This window comes from Pagrus major, chromosome 24 (genome assembly GCF_040436345.1).
Source record: "Pagrus major chromosome 24, Pma_NU_1.0".
Taxonomy (NCBI): Eukaryota; Metazoa; Chordata; class Actinopteri; order Spariformes; family Sparidae; genus Pagrus; species Pagrus major.
Window position 1 is genome coordinate 16,236,510 of NC_133238.1, and position 22,560 is coordinate 16,259,069.

The 22,560-nt window shown below is 42.4% G+C and overlaps 1 protein-coding gene across 1 annotated transcript; it reads left to right on the forward strand.

Annotated features, from left to right (window-relative positions):
* Positions 1–1,995: 1,995 nt before the first annotated feature.
* Positions 1,996–21,252, forward strand: LOC141020405 (NACHT, LRR and PYD domains-containing protein 3-like). The gene is made up of 11 exons (XM_073495462.1): positions 1,996–2,020; positions 2,601–2,784; positions 3,874–4,005; positions 5,916–6,068; positions 7,745–7,823; positions 7,978–8,206; positions 8,366–10,142; positions 10,239–10,412; positions 12,327–12,500; positions 20,301–20,347; positions 20,474–21,252. The coding sequence occupies exons 2-11, from the start codon at positions 2,627–2,629 to the stop codon at positions 21,094–21,096; spliced, it is 3,546 nt and encodes a 1,181-aa protein (XP_073351563.1). The 5' UTR covers positions 1,996–2,020; positions 2,601–2,626; the 3' UTR covers positions 21,097–21,252.
* Positions 21,253–22,560: the final 1,308 nt, after the last annotated feature.

Sequence of the window (22,560 nt, forward strand, 5' to 3'; positions counted from 1 at the left end):
GAACCTTGAAATATTATAAATTATTACAAACAATTATATGATTTGCTAAAACTCCTATCTATGTATATATGTATATATATATATTTGTTTTGTTTGTTTGTTTATTGTAATAAAAAATGTTTTTAATAAAAATGACCCCCCCCCCCCCCCCCCCCCAGCTGCTTCCGGTTTAAAGTTGACTTTCACTTTCACTGATCCTCGTGTCGCAGCAGCTTCTTCTCTCCGTTTAAAGGTAATTTAACGGTCATTTCTAATGTTTCACACTTTAATGACGCGGTGAAATCAGAGCAGAAGTGGAGTTAGTTGGTCAGTATCTGAGCAGAGTGGTTGTCACTGTGTAGCTCCACTTACTGATGACTGAAGGCAGCTTTTCCTGCCTGAATCAGCCTGTGGAGGAGGCCGAGACGAGCCGCCGCTCTCCCGCTGTCTGACGCACTAAACGCGGCTGGAGAGCAGCTGTTCGCCTGGATGCGGGAGCTGGAGGTGCTGAGGGGGCTGCAGCACCCCCTAAAACGAGGCTGTAACATGGGCCGAACTTACGAGAAGGCCCGAATCATTCAGAATTTGTCATCGACAGCGTTTCACACAGTTTATAAAGGTCCTTAACTCAACAACTCACAAAATGGAGCGATTTTTCAAGGGAGTCTGGGGACTTCCTGTCCCTCCTCCTCTCCCTGCTGCTGCTGACTGCAGCTGATGTGACTTATAATATGTTGGTGTTCAGGTTCTTGTTCATAATGATCAGATACGTGTTGTCCTGGAGATTCAGATGAGTCCAAACACATGAGTGTGGCCCACCATTTACTATGACGTCATCATACAGACTGAGCCCTCAGCAGCAGCTGCATGAAGTGGAAACACGTGACTGAAGTACCTCAGGATTGTAGTTACGTGTAGTACTCGAGTAAATGTACTTTCCTCCACTGTTACTGGTGTTTCTAGAACAGTGAGTCCAGTCGTGTCTCGCTGGTTAAACTGGTGTTCAGAGCAGACGACTCACTTCCAGTCTGATGGCTCCATGACACCATCTAGTGGACTGACAGTAGAAGTGCAGCGTTCATGTGACGCTGATATGAAGCAGCCAATCAGTGGAGGAGCAGCTGATGTTCTGACAGGAGACATGATGTTACCCCACATTTCCTGTTTTTTTTAAAAGAGCTGTCTATATTTTTTGACTCCTTGAAAGATATCAAATCTAAAAATACACAGTAGATGTGACTCAATTCAGGGGCTACGTTCGAAGGACGCATTTGAAGGCCAATTACGTCACAACGCTGCGCGAAGGCCGTCCCAATTCGAAGGTTCCTTCAAATGCGGCCTTCTTTTCCTCTTTCTGGAGGACGCACCGCTACTATCCTTCCCAAGATATGCAAGTAAGATTTGTCTTCACTAGTAAAGTTTATAAAAAAACAAACAAAACAACAACAACATGTTAGCATGTTAGCCAGCTGAAGTACACACTCTACAACCACCTCTAACTAGTGAGCACAGTGTTGGAGGCGGAGCCCCGTTCATTCCTATAAAAGCTGCTCAGTGACGCATGAAGCAAAAAACGCTCTACTTCCGTCCGGGCTTCTTCTGCAGCTTCCACATTGTGTGGCCGAGGGAGCGTGCACACTAGAGACTTCTGCCAACCGAGCCGGCTAACTTCCTGTTTAGCACCCAGCTAACGTGAACGAAGATGAAATAATTTAATTGCGCGGCTCTTCTCGACTTTTTGAATGTTATTGGACCGAATGGATCAAACTCTGACAGTAAACGGGTCATGTCTCAGAGGTTGTGACACTCAAACAAATCCACCATTTTACAGCCCCTTTCTTTCACCATGTTAGCTTGTGAGGAAAAGTCTTTTTGGACCGCAGGACATCACGTGACGATGTAGTTACACAGTTCAACCACTACGAAAACTGTCGCTGTCAGTTCGCTCCAGCCTTCTTAAACTTCCTGTTTAAAGTTTAGTTTCGGTTCCTGTGATCATTGAGGCGCAGACAGTTGTGTCTGTGTGAACCTCCAGCTGAAGGTAATGTAACACATTTAAAATGTTTCACTCGTTAACACGAGGAAGAGCAGAGGTGGAGTTAGTTGGTCGTCAGTAGTTGGTGTGGAGACAGCAGGAAGCAGCATTCAGAGGACGGTGAGCAGATGAAAGCTTTTATTTTGTAATGAAAGAATAAAAATGTAAGTGTGTCACTAAATGAGCTGTCAGAGCTGTGAACACTCCTCCAACAGGAAGTGTCGCCTCTTTCTGTCACTGTCCACTGAAATGTGATCAATAATCAAATCAGACACATTTACTTTACATCAGTCTGTTCTACATCAACTGACACACTTTTATTTTGAAGGATTTGTTCCACAGGTGGAAAGTAACTAAGTACATTTACTCCAGTACTGTAGTTGAAGTACTTGAAGTATTGATAGTATAGTATAGTATGACGCCATCTAGTGGACTGATGGCAGAAGTGCAGCAGCTGGTGGCAGCTTCCTCTGCTGTCTGGTGACACTGATATGAAGCAGAACATCAGAGGAGCAGCTGATCTCTGACAGGAGATATGATGTAAACTATGATCTCAGTCAATCAATGATTTGTGTTTCCTCTGCAGATCAATGTGTGTGTGAGCTGAGCAGCATGAATCAGTGTGAGGACAGAGAGGAGGGAGACCCCGCAGGACCTGGACCTGGACCTGGACCTGGACCTGGACCTGATCCCAGCTGTGTGTCCTTGAAGAGTGACCGGTCATTTGGTCGCAACATTAATTTTAAAGGACAGCAAGATTCAGACAGACAGTAAGTTGTTGGACAACATGATCTAAATGTTGATGTTCCCTCCTCATGTTGCTCTCTGCTGATGTCTGTCCTCAGTGAATCCGGTCTGACCGGTCGTCCTCATGATGTTCATGGTCTTTGATAATGATTCCTCATGTGGTTTCAGTGGCAGTGATGGAGGACAAAGTCCACAGTGGTCGTTCTGTGTAAAGACACTTTGAAAAGTTCAGCTGAGGATAATCTGAAGCTTCAGCAGTCTGACTGACACAAATCAAGAGAGGATCTTCCAAAGTCTTTCCACTCTGAAATGGACTTTGTTGTAAAATGTTTCAGCTACCAGAGTCTATAAAGTCCAGTCAGGATATTTGTGCTGAGTCATTAGAAAACAGGCCCACAGTGTTGCTGCTGATGTAGTTCAGTCTGTTATCTGTCAATACCAGGAAAACCTTTCAGTCCCAGCTGGGTTCAGTACTTATTGTAAATACTATGTATATATGAGTTAATTCTATTTTTTATCTCTTATTATATCGTTTATTTTTTACTTTTTATTATTGTTTAAGTGTGATACTGTCCTTTGGCTGCTGTGACTAAGAAATTTCCCCATTTGCGGGACAAATAAAGGAATTCTGATTCTGATGTAGAAATGACCCGTTTATTCACGGGAGTTAATCTACATTGTTTGAGGTGGAGCTAATCTAGATTAGCTGACTTGAATTTGTTTGCAGAAGCAGCTGAATGACTGTGGAGAGTTGTAATATTTGGGAAGATTCAATTGAACTGATAGTGAAGATTTGAATAAACCTCATGATGTATCAAAGACTCGGGCCATGGTTTGAAGGAGTCTTCAGTTTAAATTATGAATGAGCAGATATAAGTTGAACAGAGTGCTTGATGAAGTGAAAACATCAGAGATGTACATGTTTGATTGTGTGTTCTTGTGTCTGTGTGTCAAACTGCACTCATTACCAAATCAAAGACAGTAACTGCCATCACCTAAAAGATGACATCATAAGAAATATGAGATCCTGCTGAGCACAACGTGTCAAATTTCTGTGTCTGAAAAATTAAATGTGAATTTCCATCCTGGTGGTCTTCCTCTGTGTCTAACAGGATCTTTAGGAGACCAGCTACTGCTGGACCTGGACCTGAATCTGAACCTGATCCCAGCTGTGTGTCCTTGAAGAGTGACCGGTCATTTGGTCGCAACATTAATTTTAAAGGACAGCAAGATTCAGACAGACAGTAAGTTGTTGGACAACATGATCTAAATGTTGATGTTCCCTCCTCATGTTGCTCTCTGCTGATGTCTGTCCTCAGTGAATCCAGTCTGACCGGTCGTCCTCATGATGTTCATGGTCTTTGATAATGATTCCTCATGTGGTTTCAGTGGCAGTGATGGAGGACAAAGTCCAGTCAGGATATTTGTGCTGAGACGTTTCAGTCCTGGTTTGGTTGAATATTTGATGTTAAAATGATCTGATGGCTGAAATCATTCAGCTTCATATTTTATTGAACTCTGGTGTCTTGATCCTTCTATGAAAGTATTCCAGGATCCTTATATCCCAGAATACTTTCTCTACAACAATAGCTGCTAGTTTCTCCAGCAGCTTCTGTGTCTGAAGACAAAAAGGTGGATTTCCATCTTGATGGTCTTCCTCTCAGTCCTACAAGAGACCAGACTCTGCTGGACCTGAACCTGGTCCCAGCTGTGTGTCCTTGAGAAGTGACTGGTCATATGGTCGCCTCATTGATTTTAAAGAAGATCAACCCTCTGCTGCACGGAGATAAACTGTTAATAACATTCATCTGATTGTCAGTGTGCATTATGATAATTATAATAATGATTTATTATAAATAAAGATACTTTTCCTGTATAATTGGGGAGTAAGAACACCTTCAGGTGTAGTCGGCACTATATAAGGGCTGTAGGTGTGTAATGGCTGTGCCACATGACACAACAGCTGCCTTGGTGTTACAAGAGGAGGTTGCAAATGCGCAAATTTTGGCTGGAGCGAGTTTTCAGTGACCGTACAGATGTTCACGCCCATGATGATGACATCATCAAGCGGAGAGAGTGCGGGGAACCACCTCTCCTCCTACAGTAGCTTATACACTCCAAAGTCTGTGGTTCTGAACTCACAGCGTTCACCGCTTCTGCCACTTTGTGCCACCCCACCTGCTTCATTTTGTTTTTAAAGCCAAAACTAAAGCCTTCAAGTAAAACTCTTTTTCATCTGTCAGTTTGATCAATCATTACATCCAGTTCATGGTCCGCAAAATTACACTTCCTGATCTTCAATCGCTTCCTTGCTTCTGACATTTCTCCTCAACACTGAACTAAATTCTGGCCCTTTATATGCAAACCAGGTAATTTGGGGCGTGTTTAAAGACATTTATAGTGAATTGTGAGGATGGTCAGACGGCTCGTGCTAGTGCATAAAATTTCAGGATGACTGAGATGAATGAGGAAAAGACACACAGAATCAGACAAGGGTTTTTATACATCTGATGAAAAGGTGCACACAGATTTCTACACCTGAACATACAGAGGTTTGGACATTTAACCCCTGATGTTTTTTGTTCTGTGACTTATCTGACCATCACCCTCTATTTTATCCAGTTGCTCAAGAAAGTCCTGTTAATGAGGTTGTTCTTCAGTATTTTCATAACAGTGATATTAATAAATACATCGGTCTGCTGTTGAAGATGAATAAGACACTGAAGTTGCATATGACATCTTCCATGGTATATTTGTTTAGATCTTTGAGGCTTTTCCACTTCAAAGAAACCAAAAAAGGCACCAACCCAAGCAAACTGTTGGTTAACTGATGGTTTGAAACGTTCTATTAACAAGAAGCATAAACTCTTTTTGGATTACCTCACAGATCCATCTCCACTATTTTTAAACCAATACAAAACATTCAGAAATACATCGAAATGTTCTGGTTGTCAAAAAATATATGAAAACTACATGGAAGAAGAGCAGCATTGATGAAATTGATGAAATTATACATAAAAAACTGATGACACTGTTCAAAGTAATTCAAAGGGGGTGACAAAATAATTTCTTATTTTTTAATAGCTAATGAATTCAATAATTTCTTTGTGAATTAAAAGTGAATTTTCATCCTGGTGGTCTTTGTGTGTAACAGGATCTATGGGAGAGCAAGCTCTGCTGTACTCCACCCTGGACCTGGACCTGGACCTGGACCTGGACCTCAGCTTAGCTTTGTGTCCTTCAAGAGTGACTGGTCACTTGATTGTCGCATTGAACTTAAAGGGGAACAAAACTCTGCTGCACAGAGGTAAACTAATAATAACATTAAATCTGACTGATTCATGTTTTTACTGTTAATTATCCAGAGAAGTTTTTTAAAGCTGTCAGTTTGTTTTCAGCATCGTTCTTCGTCACTCACTTTTATATTGTCACATCTGAAAGCTGCCCAGTATAACCAGTCTGCCATTCTCCAGTTTAACATTTTCTCCGGACACTGGTAGGGAAGGAGCTGGAGGTTTGACTGTCTGGTCAGTGGGGGGTCTGTCACCCTGACCAATAGTCGCTCAAAGCTGGGTCTCTTGGCAGTCTTTTCATATGGTGTGAAGACTGGAGAATTCTGTTGAACTGAGTTCAGACCAGAGTCCATTTTAATCCACAATGAATGACTTGATCTGTGGATTACAGAGTAAATAAGTAAATATAATTACCATGAAACAGCTGACGGAGCGGTGCGGTGTGTCAACAGGCGGAAGCGCGCAGTGATACGAAGGGAGGGGAAATAGTGCCAGGTGATCGTGAGGTCTGACTTTTTTGTCGTAAACGATTTTGTGATGCAAATGTTTTACTTTTTTGAACGGATATTGTTTTTTGAAGCAAAACGCTTTATCTTCGTGACCCCGCAAACTAGCCGTAACTACTTTCTTCAGCAACAACAGCGGGACAGACCTGAGCTCACAGGACGCAGTGGGGGGAAAGTCACTGCTGATGCACGACACTGATGGTGAGGATGTCATACAACTTCATGTCAAAAAATCCGAACTATCCCTTTAATATGAAATTATACAGAAAGAAATAGAAAAAAATAGTTGTAAATGCAATCAGAGTCAGTGAAGAACAGGTCAGGTTGTGCTAATCACCTGGTGACAGTCTGTCAGAAAGTACAGAATCCAGTTACACAGTACGAGAAATTGAATCCTGGGTGAGAGGGAGGGCTCTTAGTTCAGATGAGGGATTTAACCAGCCTCTCAAGACATTTACTGGTGATTGGGGCGATGGCTATTGAGACTGGCCGCTTTCTGTTGTTTGGGGATGATGGTGGTGGATTTGAAGCTGGTGGGGACAGTCTGGAGGAAGAGGGACAGGTGAAATATGTCCATGAAAACTCCCACCAGCTGGTGGGCGCAGGTCCTCAGGACTTGTCCACGTATGCCAACCAGGCCAGCTGCCTTGTGTGGGTTCGTCCACATGAATGACTGGCAAACTTCAATAACCTCAATAACCCTTTTCAGACAGAGATTCAACAATAATGCCACAACGAAGCCTTGCCTCTACACTGCCTTTGTTTGTTCACACTAACCAAGCAGCACCGGCATAAAGCATTTTATCTTCTTCTTCCTGATGTTTAGAATTACAACAGAAAAAATTCTAAGTAAGAGATGTCGAGGTGAGGGTTAGAAACACAAACTACCTGGCCTGCCTATAAACTACCTAGCGTAATTAAATAACTAAAAATAAACCAAATCAAGTAAGTAGTAAGTAAATATCAACACTGACAGCTGCGTCACATCAGACTGAGTTCTGCCAGAGCTGCAGACTGGACTGTTGATTCACAGTGGGATCAGCAGTACGACCAACACTTTGATGTCAGGGGAAACCATCTGATTCAATGATGTCATCAACACTTTAACTCAAAGGACCTTCAGCTTGTGTTTGTCTCTGAGTGGACAGACATAATGTGGCTGATTCTTCATGATTCCTCCACAGAGTCGACCAGGAGAGCTCAGAGGTTCCCAGAGGTCCGTCTGCCCAGCAGCATCGAACACACCTGGACTCCATATTTATGGTCTGTACATGAACAAGAACTACTTTTACATCCAGTCTGTTCACAATAATCTCCATGCTGCACTTTACAGACCAGTGGTGAATCTGTCAAACATGGATCTGATGTTTGGCTCCATGATGTTAAATGTTCTCGTTCACATAATATTCTGTTCCAGCTGCTGGAGGAGGACATTGTCACTTTTGTGAAGAACGAGCTGAAGAAGGTCCAGAAGGTTCTGACTTCAGATTACCCAGAATGCTTAGAGAGTCAGAGGGAGGATGAGGAGGTGTTGGATGGTGAGGATGAAGAGCAGAGGAGGAGCAGCAGAGAGGCATTTCTGAAGATCACACTTCACTTCCTGAGGAGAATGAAGCAGGAGGAGCTGGCTGACTGTCTGCAGAGCAGTAAGAGGATTCTCTAAAGATTTAACACGATGGATCAATGAGTCAATTTTCTCAACAGAAGGAGGAAAACTTGTTTATGTGTGCAACTGTAGGGGAAGGAAATTGTCATATTTTCTTCATAAGTAACTTAATGAACTTGTTTGTTGTGTGTTTATTCAGGAAGTCATTCTGGAGTTTGTCAGCGTAAACTTAAATCTAACCTGAAGGAGAAGTTCCAGTGTGTGTTTGAGGGGATCGCTAAAGCAGGAAACCCAACCCTTCTGAATCAGATCTACACAGAGCTCTACATCACAGAGGGAGGGACTGCAGAGGTCAATGATGAACATGAGGTCAGACAGATTGAAGCAGCATCCAGGAAACCAGACAGACCAGAAACAACAGTCAGACAAGAAGACATCTTTAAAGCCTCACCTGGAAGAGATGAACCAATCAGAACAGTGATGACAAAGGGAGTGGCTGGCATCGGGAAAACAGTCTTAACACAGAAGTTCACTCTGGACTGGGCTGAAGACAAAGCCAACCAGGACATACAGTTCACATTTCCATTCACTTTCAGAGAGCTGAATGTGCTGAAAGAGAAAAAGTTCAGCTTGGTGGAGCTTGTTCATCACTTCTTCACTGAAACCAAAGAAATCTGCAGCTTTGAAGAGTTCCAGGTTGTGTTCATCTTTGACGGTCTGGATGAGTGTCGACCTCCTCTGGACTTCCACAAAACTGAGATCCTGACTGATGCTACAGAGTCCACCTCAGTGGATATGCTGCTGACAAACCTCATCAGGGGAAACCTGCTTCCCTCTGCTCGCCTCTGGATAACCACACGACCTGCAGCAGCCAATCAGATCCCTCCTGGGTGTGTTGACATGGTGACAGAGGTCAGAGGGTTCACTGACCCACAGAAGGAGGAGTACTTCAGGAAGAGGTTCAGAGATGAGGAGCAGGCCAGCAGAATCATCTCCCACATCAAGACATCACGAAGCCTCCACATCATGTGCCACATCCCAGTCTTCTGCTGGATCACTGCTACAGTTCTGGAGGATGTGTTGAAGACCAGAGAGGCAGGAGAGCTGCCCAAGACCCTGACTGAGATGTACATCCACTTCCTGGTGGTTCAGTCCAAAGTGAAGAACGTCAAGTATGATGGAGGAGCTGAGACAGATTCACACTGGACTCCAGAGAGCAGGAAGATGATTGAGTCTCTGGGAAAACTGGCTTTTGATCAGCTGCAGAAAGGAAACCTGATCTTCTATGAATCAGACCTGACAGAGTGTGGCATCGATATCAGAGCAGCCTCAGTGTACTCAGGAGTGTTCACACAGATCTTTAAAGAGGAGAGAGGACTGTACCAGGACAAGGTGTTCTGCTTCGTCCATCTGAGTGTTCAGGAGTTTCTGGCTGCTCTTCATGTCCATCTGACATTCATCAACTCTGGAGTCAATCTCATGTCAGAAGAACAAACAACAGACCATCAATCTGCAGAGACACGTCTCTACCAGAGTGCTGTGGACGAGGCCTTACAGAGTCCAAATGGACACCTTGACCTGTTCCTCCGCTTCCTCCTGGGTCTTTCACTGCAGACCAATCAGACTCTCCTACAAGGTCTGCAGACACAGACAGGAAGTAGTTCACAGACCAATCAGGAAACAGTCGGTTACATCAAAAATAAGTTTGAAGAGACTCTGCCTGCAGAGAGAAGCATCAATCTGTTCCACTGTCTGAATGAACTGAACGACCGTTCTCTCGTGGAGGAGATCCAACAGTACCTGAGATCAGGAAGTCTCTCCACAAATAAACTGTCTCCTGCTCAGTGGTCAGCTCTGGTCTTCATCTTACTGTCATCAGAAAAAGATCTGGACGTGTTTGACCTACAGAAATACTCTGCTTCAGAGGAGGCTCTTCTGAGGCTGCTGCCAGTGGTCAAAGCCTCCAACAAAGTTCTGTAAGTGTGGAGAAGTTTTTTCAGAATGCAGTAAATGTGCTGTTATTGACCCAAATAGAAATAATTTTCTTGTTCTGATCATTATTCTTTATCCAGACTGAGTGGCTGTAATCTCTCAGAGAGAAGCTGTGAAGCTCTGTCCTCAGTTCTCAGCTCCCAGTCCTCTAGTCTGAGAGAGCTGGACCTGAGTAACAACAACCTGCAGGATTCAGGAGTGAAGCTACTTTCTGCTGAACTGAAGAGTTCACACTGTGTCCTTGAAACTCTCAGGTCAGATAGATATTTCTTTAATGTTTGAATTAAATTCTTTCTCATGTCAGAACTCTCATGTTTTGAAACAATGCCACTTATTATTGTTTCATGTCTGTTTAGTCCAGATTTAGTCTTGTTGATTTTTCATATCTCCGACATATTAGAGTAAAACAGAAAGCAAGTTCACATGTGCTACAATGATATTATAAATACTGTAAATGTCTTTTTTACTGTTCACTCTCCAGGTTCAGTGCCTGTCACCTCTCAGAGAGAAGCTGTGAAGCTCTGTCCTCAGTTCTCAGCTCCCAGTCCTCTAGTCTGAGAGAGCTGGACCTGAGTAACAACAACCTGCAGGATTCAGGAGTGAAGCTACTTTCTGCTGAACTGAAGAGTTCACACTGTGTCCTTGAAACTCTCAGGTCAGGATTCATTACTTTATTTCATTATTTCATGTAACTTTACAATTGGAGTAGGTCTTGATCATACTCTTAATATTATTCAATTTGTTAAAGAGACGCAACATTTCACCTATGATCAAGCACTTGACACAGTGGCGAGAAGAAAAATACCTTTTAACAGGCAGAAAGCTCGAGCAGAACAGGACTTAGTGGTGGGCCGCCATCTGTCTCAACTGGTTGGGTTGAGAGAGAGAGAGACTGAAGCCCCATTCACACTGCCTTTTCAAGACGGGAATCTTGTGCCGATATTCCACCTCGCTGCAGAATAGAATAGATGTTTATTGTCATTGTTTGAAAAACAGCTAAACATAGATAGCAGCTCTTAGTTTGACAAATAGATATCAAATATAAACAAGTCTAACAAAATAGATAAAAATAGTAAAATATATACAACAAGATAAATAGACACAAGATTCAAGTATGTAGGTAATATGTACACAAGTGAGTATGTGTGTGAGGGGTGGTAGTGGAGGGTTATTGCACTGGTGTGAAGTCTTTAGAGAGTGAGGGGTGAAGGGAGGGTTGTGCATTTCACTGCCTATGGAAAGAAACTGTTCTTCAGTCTGTTTGTTGTAGATCTGATGGATCTATATCTCTTCCCAGAGGGGAGAGAACAGGTAATGTCAGGGGTGAGTGGGGTCCTTAACAATACAGCTGGCCTCCTTTTGGAGTCGGCCAGTGTAAATGTCTCTGAGAGGGGGTAGTGTCGTCCTGATGACACGCTCTGCTGCCCTCACCACCTGCTGCAGGTCCTTCCTGTCCTGTGTTGTGCAGCTGGAGAATCACACCGTGCAGCAGTAGGTCAGGAGGCTTTCTATCGCTGACAGATAGAAGTTGGTCAGCAGGTGGTGAGGGAGGTGAGCGTGCTTTAGCTTCCTGTAGGTGTGAAAGTTACAAAGGTGGAATGGGGGGACAGTTTCATTCCACCTCTGATCCTCCAACAGAGGTAGTAACACAACCAAAACACAGGCGAGACGACCTGTGTGGACAGGAGTGTGATGTTCTGATAGTGTTCACAGTCTGACAACTTAACATATCCTTCACTCATCAAAGTAACGATACAAAACCAGTGACATCACTAATCTATTTATATATATACACATAAAATGTGGGTCTGTCAGTCTATTCTGCACTTTGGTCCCGACTTACATATCTCAACAACCATTGGATGGATTGTTATGAGGTTTGGTTCAGACATTCTTGCTCCCCTCAGGATGAACTGTAATTACTTTGGTGATCCTCCATCATCAGGTCATCATTTTAATCTGTACAATATGTTGGTTCATGACCAAATATTTGCAAAACTAATGGAATTTCCGTCATCTTCAGTTATACTCTGGGTTTAGTGCTGATAAGTAAATTAGTGAAATTAAGATGATGATATAATAAACGTTAAACCCTTAAACACAGATGTGCACTGAATCATCAGGACCCTCAGCTGATCTGTGATGTGTGTTGTTTTGTGTGTCTGCAGGCTGTCAGGCTGTCTGATCACAGAGGAAGGCTGTACTTCTCTGGCCTCAGCTCTGGACTCCAACCCCTCCCATCTGAGAGAGCTGGACCTGAGCTACAATCATCCAGGAGACTCAGGAGTGAAGCTGCTGTCTGCTCGACTGGAGGATCCAGGCTGGAGACTGGACACTCTCAGGTATGAAGAGTCCTGCTGCAGCCACAGACAGTCAGTGTGAGAGTCTGTATCTCGACTGTAGATGGTTCAGTGTCGGGAGGTCTGCTTCGTTTACTCCACCTCCAGTTGTTCAGTTCAGGTCAGGAGAAAAGGCAGCATGGCACGAAGCCAAGAGTTACAAGTGAAGAGAGGAAGATGAGAAGAAGAGATGAAGATCAGCGACCAGGAGAGTCTTGGCACAAACACTAAAGTTACACCTCTTTTTTCAGACTAGTTTAGTGCCTGTTCAAAATGTGCCTGTTTGATTTGTTGGCCTCTGGTTTTGCTGCTTGATGAACCGTCATCCAAACTACTTCACACTCCACACTGATTGCAGAGGGTTATCAAAACATTAACATTAAATCTAATTTCCACCACGTCACTGCTGTGTTATGATATTAATAATAACAATAGACCCTCTGTGTCAGATGTCTGATCAGAAAATACTGAACCTCAAATTCAAAAGATTTCTGTGACACATAAATGAATTTAATCACTGAATGTCATAGAAACACTTTCCCTGAACTGGAGAATCAGTGTTTCTGCCAAAGTGCTTGACTTTGAACTTAAAATGGTTCTGACATGGATCTTTATCAACACTAGAGTAACTGCACTCTAGATCATCACTGACAAGTGTATCTGTGCCTCAGTGTGAAACCATTTACAGACTGTAACAACTGTCTGTGGCATCAGTTTAAAGTGAACAGAAGATATAAAACAGTCCAATAACAACGTTAGATGACACGAGGTGGAACATTCCCGTCTCATCACCATAACAGCAGCGGTGCATAGGTTAATTTAAGATGGGTCAGTGGTGCCGTCTTGGCTCCTGTCATGAGGAAACTGCTGCTCCAGCTGAGTTTGGGCTGTTTTGGGTAGTTCTCATTATAACAGCCTGCAGGGGCAGGAAAGCTTCAGTGTTTTGCACCGTCAGCAAAATCAAATGACAAAAGAAAAGAAAACATTCAGTGATCAATCATCTGCTCCACTGATTAACATGATATGTGACCTGTGCAGAGCTGCAGCTCTCTACAGTAGCTGGTGGACCTCTGGTTTAATGCTGTTGTAATGTACTTCAGCCTGGCTCGTAGCTGCTGACTCAGCTTCACTTCAGCTGTTCTGGAGTCGTGTTCAGGTTCTGCTGGTGGAAATCCAGTGTTTCCTGATTTTGCTGCTTCAAAATAAAAGCTTCCAAATAACTACAGTACATAATGCAGGACCTTTATTGTGAAGGATTCATAGGAAGTGTTAAATGAAGGAAGATGGCGTGACAACGTTGCATGAATGGACTTTTAATTTCTCTTGTGTGGCAGCAAACAACACACATGGTTTCAGTTACTAACTGAGTCCATCCACACACTTTATGGCCGACTACAGTAATAACAGTGTGCACTTTACTGTGACTGCAGCAACGTGCTCGTAGCTCTGTCACATACCGGAGAGACTCACTCCTACCAACACAACACAGAGTAGTGTTTGTTGTCACTAATTATAGGGCTGCAACTAACAACTATTTTCATAACCCATTAATCACATAAAACGACAAAAGCTGATCTATTTTACATTTCCAGCATTTTATTAAAAAATCCAGAGTCTGCAGCTCAGCTTGTTCGGCCTCAGCTGGACAATAAAGTTACGTTGTGACGTTGCTACTATGTTTTGAACTGTGGGAGGACTTCTTTTTTTTTTTGAATATTTTATTTTCACTTTTTTACATTTTTTACAAAAAATAGAAGGAAGAAAAAAAAACAACACAAAAACCTACATACAAAATAGACATACACCACCTGACATTGTTAAATGAAGTAAATGAAGTAAGAAAAGTAAAGACAAAGGCTATATGAGGATATATACTATAAGCCAAGTCGTCCAGTGCCTTCTGTCTCAAAATACCATCAGGGGTATGAATAGAAAACAAAACCAAACACAAACAAAAAAAAAAACCCTGAGAGGAATATCAAAGCCTTGATCAGTACCGCAACAGTACAGGAAAAATAATTGAATTACAAATACCACCTAGCAGCCTGATTCTTCTTATTATTGGTCGTTTAAGTCTCATCCAATAAAGCCAAAAATGGTTTCCATGTTTTCTCATAATATTTAGGTGCATTCCCTCTACTGAGGCGAATCTGTTCCATCCTCGAAACAAAAACCATTTCGTTAAGCCACCTCTTAACCCTCCTGTTGTCTTCGGGTCTTTTTGACCCGAAGACCCGCTTCAATACGTCAGAACTTTGGTTTTCTTCCATATAATTGCCTCAAAATTACATGGATGGTTCCACACTATGCTCTTTGCAAGTAAAATTAATTATGACTATTTTTTTAAAATTATGTGTGTTTTATTAAAATTTATAGCATCTGTGGTCTTCCCGGGTCAATTTGACCCGGCCACATTTAGTGGTGCAATGGGTCACACTATTGCGCTTTCCAGCACAATGAACATACACACACACACATACACGCACACACACATGTACACACACACACACAATGACCTCTAACACTCACTCTCACACACACGCACACACACACACACACACACACACACACACACACACACACACAGATACACACAACTTCAAAGCTACAGATGTGTAAACCTAATTTCATCACAACTTCTGATCTACCTACATGGGGCTACACACACGCGCGCACACACACACACACACACACAATGGCCTCTAACACTCACTCTCACTCTCTCTCTCACACACACGCACACACACACACATGCACACACACACAGATACACACAACTTCAAAGCTACAGATGTGTAAACCTAATTTCATCACAACTTCTGATCTACCTACAGAGAGAGGAGGACAACAGAATTTTTTTTTAATGGTTTCAAAACAATATCCTGACTAAACTTTGACATATACCAGTCTGTGCATCAACATATGTGCCTCTGATCCTAACTAGAGTCAAAATAATTCATAATTCCTGCTTTTTTACTCAAAAATGAGGTATAATTCCATGGAAATTAGGTATATTATACCATACATTACAAAAATTTATGTAAAATTTGTGGTAATGTGTTGGAAACAAGTTGACTAAAAGGTATAACACAGAATTGTGTTATCATTTTATACTTCATGCTTTATAAACAGTCAAACAAGACCGGGTCAATTTGACCCGGGAGGACAACAGGTGTGACTATTTGCTGCCATTCAAAAAAATTAAGTGGTTTAAAAAAAATATCCTGACTAAACTTTGACATGTACCAGTCTGTGATATTCCATCTACTTGTGTGCCTGTGATCATAACCATAGTGAAAATAATTGAGAATTTCTGCTTTTTTTTACTCAAAAATTAGGTATAATTTTATGTAAATGAGGTCTATCATACCATAAATTACAAAAATAAGTGTAAAATATATGTTAGATATGTAAGATATATGTTCACTAAAAAGTTGAAACAAAAAAATTTGGTGACCATTTCATACCTCATGCTTTATAAGCAGTCAAAACAGACCGGGTCAATTTGACCCGAGAGGACAAAAGGTGCATAGTAAATGGGAAGACAATACGAGGGTTAAAGCAAGGGGATGATGGAGATTTCCAGTTAAGTAAAATTAATTTTTTGGCTGCTACCATGCCTGTTTTGAGAGCCTGCTTACAGTGGGAAGGGAGGGTCGATGTCCTTTCAGAGGAACCAAAAATCGCCAGGTTACAGTCTGGTTGAATATTTATTTTATATTGCTTAGAGAACCAACTGAATATGTCGCTCCAAAAGCTGTCCAGTACTGGGCAATACCAGAATAAATGTGAGAGTGAACCTTCGGCTGTGTTACATCTATCACACATGGGAGACACTGATTCAAATATTCTATTAAGTTTAATTTTGGAATAATGCAGTCTATGTACGACTTTAAATTGAATCAACCGATATCTTGAATTTATAGAACACTTCTGTATACTGGACAGGCTCTCCTCCCATAGTTCCTCTGAAAGTGGAACTCCCAGTTCTTTTGACCATGTATCCCTAAGATGACTGGAACTCACTGGTGACTCAAAAACAGTGACAAAGCGGGAAATCAAATGTTTAAAGTTTGGTTGTAAGAGAAATGTATCATAAAAATTATAATTATGTGGTCTTAATGGGAAATCAGAATCATGTTCTCTTACAAAATGTCTGATCTGTAAATACCGATAAAAATGCGACTGAGGGAGGTGATATCTAGCCTGGAGCAAAGGGAAGGAAGCAAAATTGTTATCTATGTAAAGATCTGAAATGTAACGTAAGCCTCTCTTCCTCCAGTCCAGAAACACCCCACCAGTCAAGCCTGGTTTAAACAAATGATTACCTGTTATTGGGGCATTTATTGAAACATTTGGTAATCTAAGGACTTTTCTTATTTGATTCAATATCTTCAAAGAATTACTAAGAACAAAATTGTCACCAAATAACTTGTGGGAAGGCTTTGCAATTGAAAAGAGCAATGCTGGGAGCGAAGTTTGTGATACAGACATGGATTCAATCTTTAGCCAGAGCGGAGAGGAACAGTCATCATGAGGAGATCCCCCCTTCCAGAAAATGAGAGCCCTTGCATTTGCAGCCCAGTAATAATGCCTAAAAACCAAGGCCAAGACCCCCGCTTTTTACGTTCTTCTGCAGATGGGCTTTAGAAATGCGAGGGGGTTTATTTGCCCAAACAAATGACAGGACAACTGAATCTAGTTGTTTAATTGTGGGAGGACTTCTGACTAAGACGCTGCAGATGGAGACATGTTTTGTTTGATTACTGAAAAGATGCAGCTTTTATTTTGTAGCCTGCTGTAGTCTGATTATTGGAAGGACTTTCAGAATAAAAGGGGGATTTAAATGATGAAAAGTAGCCGTGTGCAGTGATACAGATCATCGAGGATGACGAACACTGAGATGCATCGAGAATTGTCGACAGCTGAATCGTAATGGAATCGTGAGGCCGGTGAAGATTCACACCTCTAAAATGTTTGTTACATGAAGAATGCAAAAGTAAAATATAGTTTGTTTTCTAAGGTGCACATAGCACTCCTTCATCCTCCACCATTGATAGTGGCCTCATGTGTGTTAGCAGCATACTGAGGATAGCATCAGTCAGAGCAGCTGCTGGCTGTGGTGTCATGGGGCATCCTTCCTCACAACGTAGTCGCCATGTTGACTTGTTTCTTTGTGAAGTGAGAGACACAATATTATATAATATCAGTATGCAGAGTAGCACAATTCACATGAAGCTCAGTGAACTCAGTAACTGCCTTGTTGTTTGAGGTAATATGAGCTGATGTAAAGGGCAAATGCAGATCAGGCCTGTACAATAAAACACAACAACAACAGAGCAGCACTTCCTCACAACATGTGAAAAGTATCAACACATTAGAGAAACACATGTTCAACATGTAATAGATTACAAAGGGTTTGTTGAGCCAGTAGATGAAGAAACATGAACAGTCCTACTAGGGGAGAACCCAAAGAGCTGTGATCCAGCAGCAGTCTATGTTCTGCTGCCACAAACTGAGGGACAGTGAGTGACAGTCAGCTGAGAGTTGTTCATGTTATATGTGACGACACTTATTATTTAGTGTTGTGCTGTTATTGTCAGCTTTGGTTATAGTTCTGTCTCTGTTGTGTTTTGATCTACTGTACTAGTCTTTACACCAGAATGTTCTTCTTCTTTATCTTCTCAATGTTTGTGCGCTTGCTTTGGCCACATGTTTGTGTTACATGGTGCCAATAAAGACATTTTTGAATTTAGGAAATGAAATAAAAGAATAACTGGACATTGTGAATGCAGCCTGAGCCATGCACTGAGAATAAAAAGGACATGTAATATATATTTGAACAGAACAGATATGCTCAAGTTTCTATTGTGCAGAAATAAAGACTTGACTTCAGACGATCTCTTACTATGACATGAAATATTGTAAAAACTCCTCTTATGTACTCCAGTGTCTCTGAGCGTACTTCAGCTAATTACCCAGCAGGGGGCGACACTGATCCATCACAAACCTGAGAGCACAGGTGGAAGGTGTTTCTGTCTTAAACGTTGCTTTTTAAATTGAAAGCTGTGATGTAGCCGGGCCCTAATCTTGTGTTTGCAGGAACAACAGGTTTACTAATGGATGAAGTTCATCAGCTCCAAAAGTTCATCCTGTCCAAACTTTTGTCAGTCAGCCTGTCCAACAAACAAACACTGCTGCTCATTAAAACACTGAACAATCAGTGACTAAAGGGACAGACACTACGGATCAGTGTAGACAGGTTCTGGGTTTGAAAGGTTTACTAAGTTACCGTGCCGAGTCTCCTTCACCCGTAGTGGCTCCGACGTGCTTCCTCTTCAGCTGCTCAGTGATGTGGTGCTACCGGGCCATGTGAGAGCAGCTCTGCACATCTTGTAGCTGTTTTCTTTGAACACTTTAATATAAAGTGCTGCCACACTTTTGATGACTTGGCTCGTACACTTTTCTCTTCTGTAACGTTTGTAGTTCCCGTTGCCTCCGTGGCCTCCGCTATATTGCAAATGCTAACGGAGCCGATTCAGAAAGGAGACGGCGCGACTCCGAGTAGCTTCCTGTTTCATCACCTGAGCTACGCGAGGCGCCATTGGCTGGCTTACTGCTCCCCACCGCAGGAGACCAGAACTGCTGCACTGGATGTGTTTTCCTGACGTATCTTCGGCTCGACCGTCTTTGACTATGAAGTGAAACAGCTCGCTCCGTGCCACAGCGCCTGCATCGTAACGTCAACCAGCTAATCCACCATGAAACTGGTCGGCAGCTGTTTTTATAATGGATTTAATGGGTCAGTTGTCGCGGCCCTAAAAACTTCTAACATTGAATTCAAAGTCAACACTGCACTTCTGTGAGTCCTCAGCAACAAACCTGCCAAGTATAAAGTAGACTGGATGAACGGTTCTGGAGACATGTGGACCACAGACAGACAGACAGAAAGACAGATTCCTGGCTTCATAGTCAGATGTTCCTCTGTCACATCTGGACACATCATGTTTACCACAGCAGATTTCAAACTAAGAGACATTTTCTGTCATATGTTGTGCTTTTAATGGCATCAAACATGACATGAAGTTCTCCTCACAGTAACTATTACTACTGTAATATCCATCAGATATCAATCCAACACCAAACTATAGTAACATGAACATGAACACATGAAATGATGCTGTTTCTACCACAAACAGCTTCAGTGACACTTGTGAGCTTCTGGAGGGAAACAGTCTGGGAGTCTCTGTCTCTTGGTTTTGTGGCAGAGGTCGGGAACCAACGTCCAACGTTTTCTGATGATTTATTACGTATAAACTGTATTTGTTTCTTTGCACAGTGAAACAAAGCAGCAGAAACACAGCGAGAACAAAAAGCAGACTGTGCAGGTGAGATTCAGAAAAGCCCTGGAAGCTTCAAACAGGAATCTGACCTCAAAAGTTCTGACATCCAAATCCAAAAGTCCTGTAATATACAAACATAAGCACAAGCTGACATTGGATCAGACAGCAAGCGTCAGGTAGCCCACAGGAAACAGCAGCAACATCCAATAACATAAAGATGAAGTCATAAATCCAAACAGAGGTTTGTGTGTGTCCTCACATGTTGTCGTCCTCTTTCACACACACCAACATCCTGTGGCTCACTCTCAGTGTGTGAGGAGAGTGGCAGAGGTGAAGAGGTTCAGGGAAACAGGGAGAAGCAGCCTGATGGACATGTTGTGTTTCTGTGTATGAGTCATGTCATGTCCATGTTTGCATGCTGAAAGAGGATGTGCTGCTCTGACCCCCCTCCTCCTTTCAGGGTGGAGCCTGCTGGAGTCCGATGGTTGACACCAGGTCTGAGGAAGTGTGAGTGTGTTTTTACTTTGATTCAGCTTCACACTGTGACATCACTCAGTCACATCTGTGATGTCATCACCACACTGATGATACATTAATAACTGCAGCTGTGTTGTGTCTTTTTCTCTCCATCAGATTCCTGTGAGCTCACAGTCGACACAAACACAGTCAGCAGAAGGATCAAACTGTCTGACAACAACAGGAAGATGACACGTGTGGAGGAGGTTCAGTCATATCCTTTTCATCCAGAGAGGTTTGAGATCTACTCCTGGTGTCCTCAGCTGCTGTGTAGAACTGGTCTGACTGGTCGCTGTTACTGGGAGGTCGAGTGGAGAGGAGATGTTTCTATATCAGTGAGTTACAGAAGAATCAGAAGGAGAGGAGACAGTGACTGTGTGTTTGGAGATAATGATCAGTCCTGGAGTCTGAGGTGCTTTAATGATGGTTACTGTGTGTGTGATGATGGTCGTTACTGTGTCAGTCACAATAACAGAAAAACATTCATCTCCTCCTCCTCCTCCTCCTCCTCCTCTCGTAGAGCAGCAGTGTATGTGGACTGTCCTGCTGGCACTCTGTCCTTCTACAGAGTCTCCTCTGACTCACTGATCCACCTCCACACCTTCAGCACCACATTCACTGAACCTCTTTATCCTGGATTTGGGTTCTGGCCCAGTTCTGGTTCCTCAGTGTGTCTGTGTGGTGTTGAGTCTGCAGAGTCTCCTCCTGTCACAGAAACATTGTCATTGCTGAACAGTTGAGTCTGTACAGGATCACAGTCACATCAATCTTTCAGCTTCTTGTAATAAATTCATCAGTGAACTTTGTACAAAATGATTCAAACTGATTGTAAAGATTGATGGTTTCCTCGTCATCAATGATTCTGTTCTGCACATTAAAACTGAGACATCACTTCACTTTGTTCTGCACTTGTTGTATTTGACAGTCGTCAGCATGAAGCTGGTGACTCACAGAAGGACTTTAACAGGCAGCCGCTGTAAAGACTTTAAAACAGGCGTAACGTGCGTCTCCTTCTGGTCTGAGTCAGCAGTCGTGCAGCAGGATGTTGAATTAGCTGCTTTCATAATGTTTCTGTGCGAGTGTTACGGCCTCCGTTCATAAAAGTCAGAGCTGAGGCTCAGAAGGGGCTGGAGGATGCAACATATGAAGGACACCAGACACAAGGTTCATAATTAACTCACAGCTTTTCTTACATCATTCAAATTATTCCCAAAAGAAACCCAGGAACAAACAAAAAGGGGCTGAAAGGAACAAAAGATGGGAAGACGCTGGACCAACCAGGCAGTGGGCCGTCGTTCCCCGCGTCTCCCCATAAACCACCTCGATGAAGACTGATCCTAAAACAAAGAAAAGGAACAACTGAACCAGCGGCGACCTCCGTCCCAAACTAACACAGTGAACTAAAATAACACAACCCCAGCACCTAAACTATGGAGGCTGACAAACCAACCTGTTGGAGGAGAGGAGGAAACACTCTGCTCATGTGTGTGTCTCCTTAGCTAGCTACAGACTGCAGTTAATGTTAGCTAGCTACACACTGTAAGCTATGTATAAGTAGAGACATTGTTAGCTAGGTGTAGAGCAGAGGCACTGTTAGCTAGGTGTAGAGTAGCATTTCTGTTAGCTAGGTGTAGAGCAGAGACACTGTTAGCTAGGTGTAGAGCAGAGGCACTGTTAGCTAGGTGTAGAGCAGAAGCACTGTTAGCTAGGTGTAGAGTAGCATTTCTGTTAGCTAGGTGAAAAACGATTCAAAGTGATTGAAAAGATTCTTCATTTACATTTTAAACTTCTTCCATTAAATTGTGGAAATTGCGTTGACTTGTACTTTCTATCGTGTGTTGTTTTGAATTCTGGCTCTTGTTCCAATAAAATCCAGAAATATTAGTGAAATGTCAGAAACAGGAAACATTGACTCGTCTGTAGCTTTAATTGTAAAGTTTCATTGTGAACAAAGTTGTAAAGCGACAGTAAACTGTGTAAACAGTGATCTATTGAAAATCGTATCTTATTGTTCATCATAACTAATAATTATCCCTGATAATCATTAATTATTATTGATGGACATATTTAACCATAAACTTCCTAATAATGTTGCTCAACGCACTACATATGGTGCCCCGTGTGAGGCAGTGTACTGTTGGCAGTCATTCATAACTGTGCAATATTAATTTCAGCATAATTTGGACAGTGCTGAAATTTGAGTT

What these genes read in the sequence shown, in the direction of transcription:
- LOC141020405 (XM_073495462.1), top strand. Translation starts at nt 2,627, where the DNA reads ATGAATCAGTGTGAGGACAGAGAGGAGGGAGACCCCGCAGGACCTGGA. An exon ending in AAAGCCTCCAACAAAGTTCT is followed by an intron (nt 10,143 to 10,238) that starts GTAAGTGTGGAG and finishes TTCTTTATCCAG; the next exon opens with ACTGAGTGGCTGTAATCTCT. An exon ending in GACACCAGGTCTGAGGAAGT is followed by an intron (nt 20,348 to 20,473) that starts GTGAGTGTGTTT and finishes TCTCTCCATCAG; the next exon opens with ATTCCTGTGAGCTCACAGTC.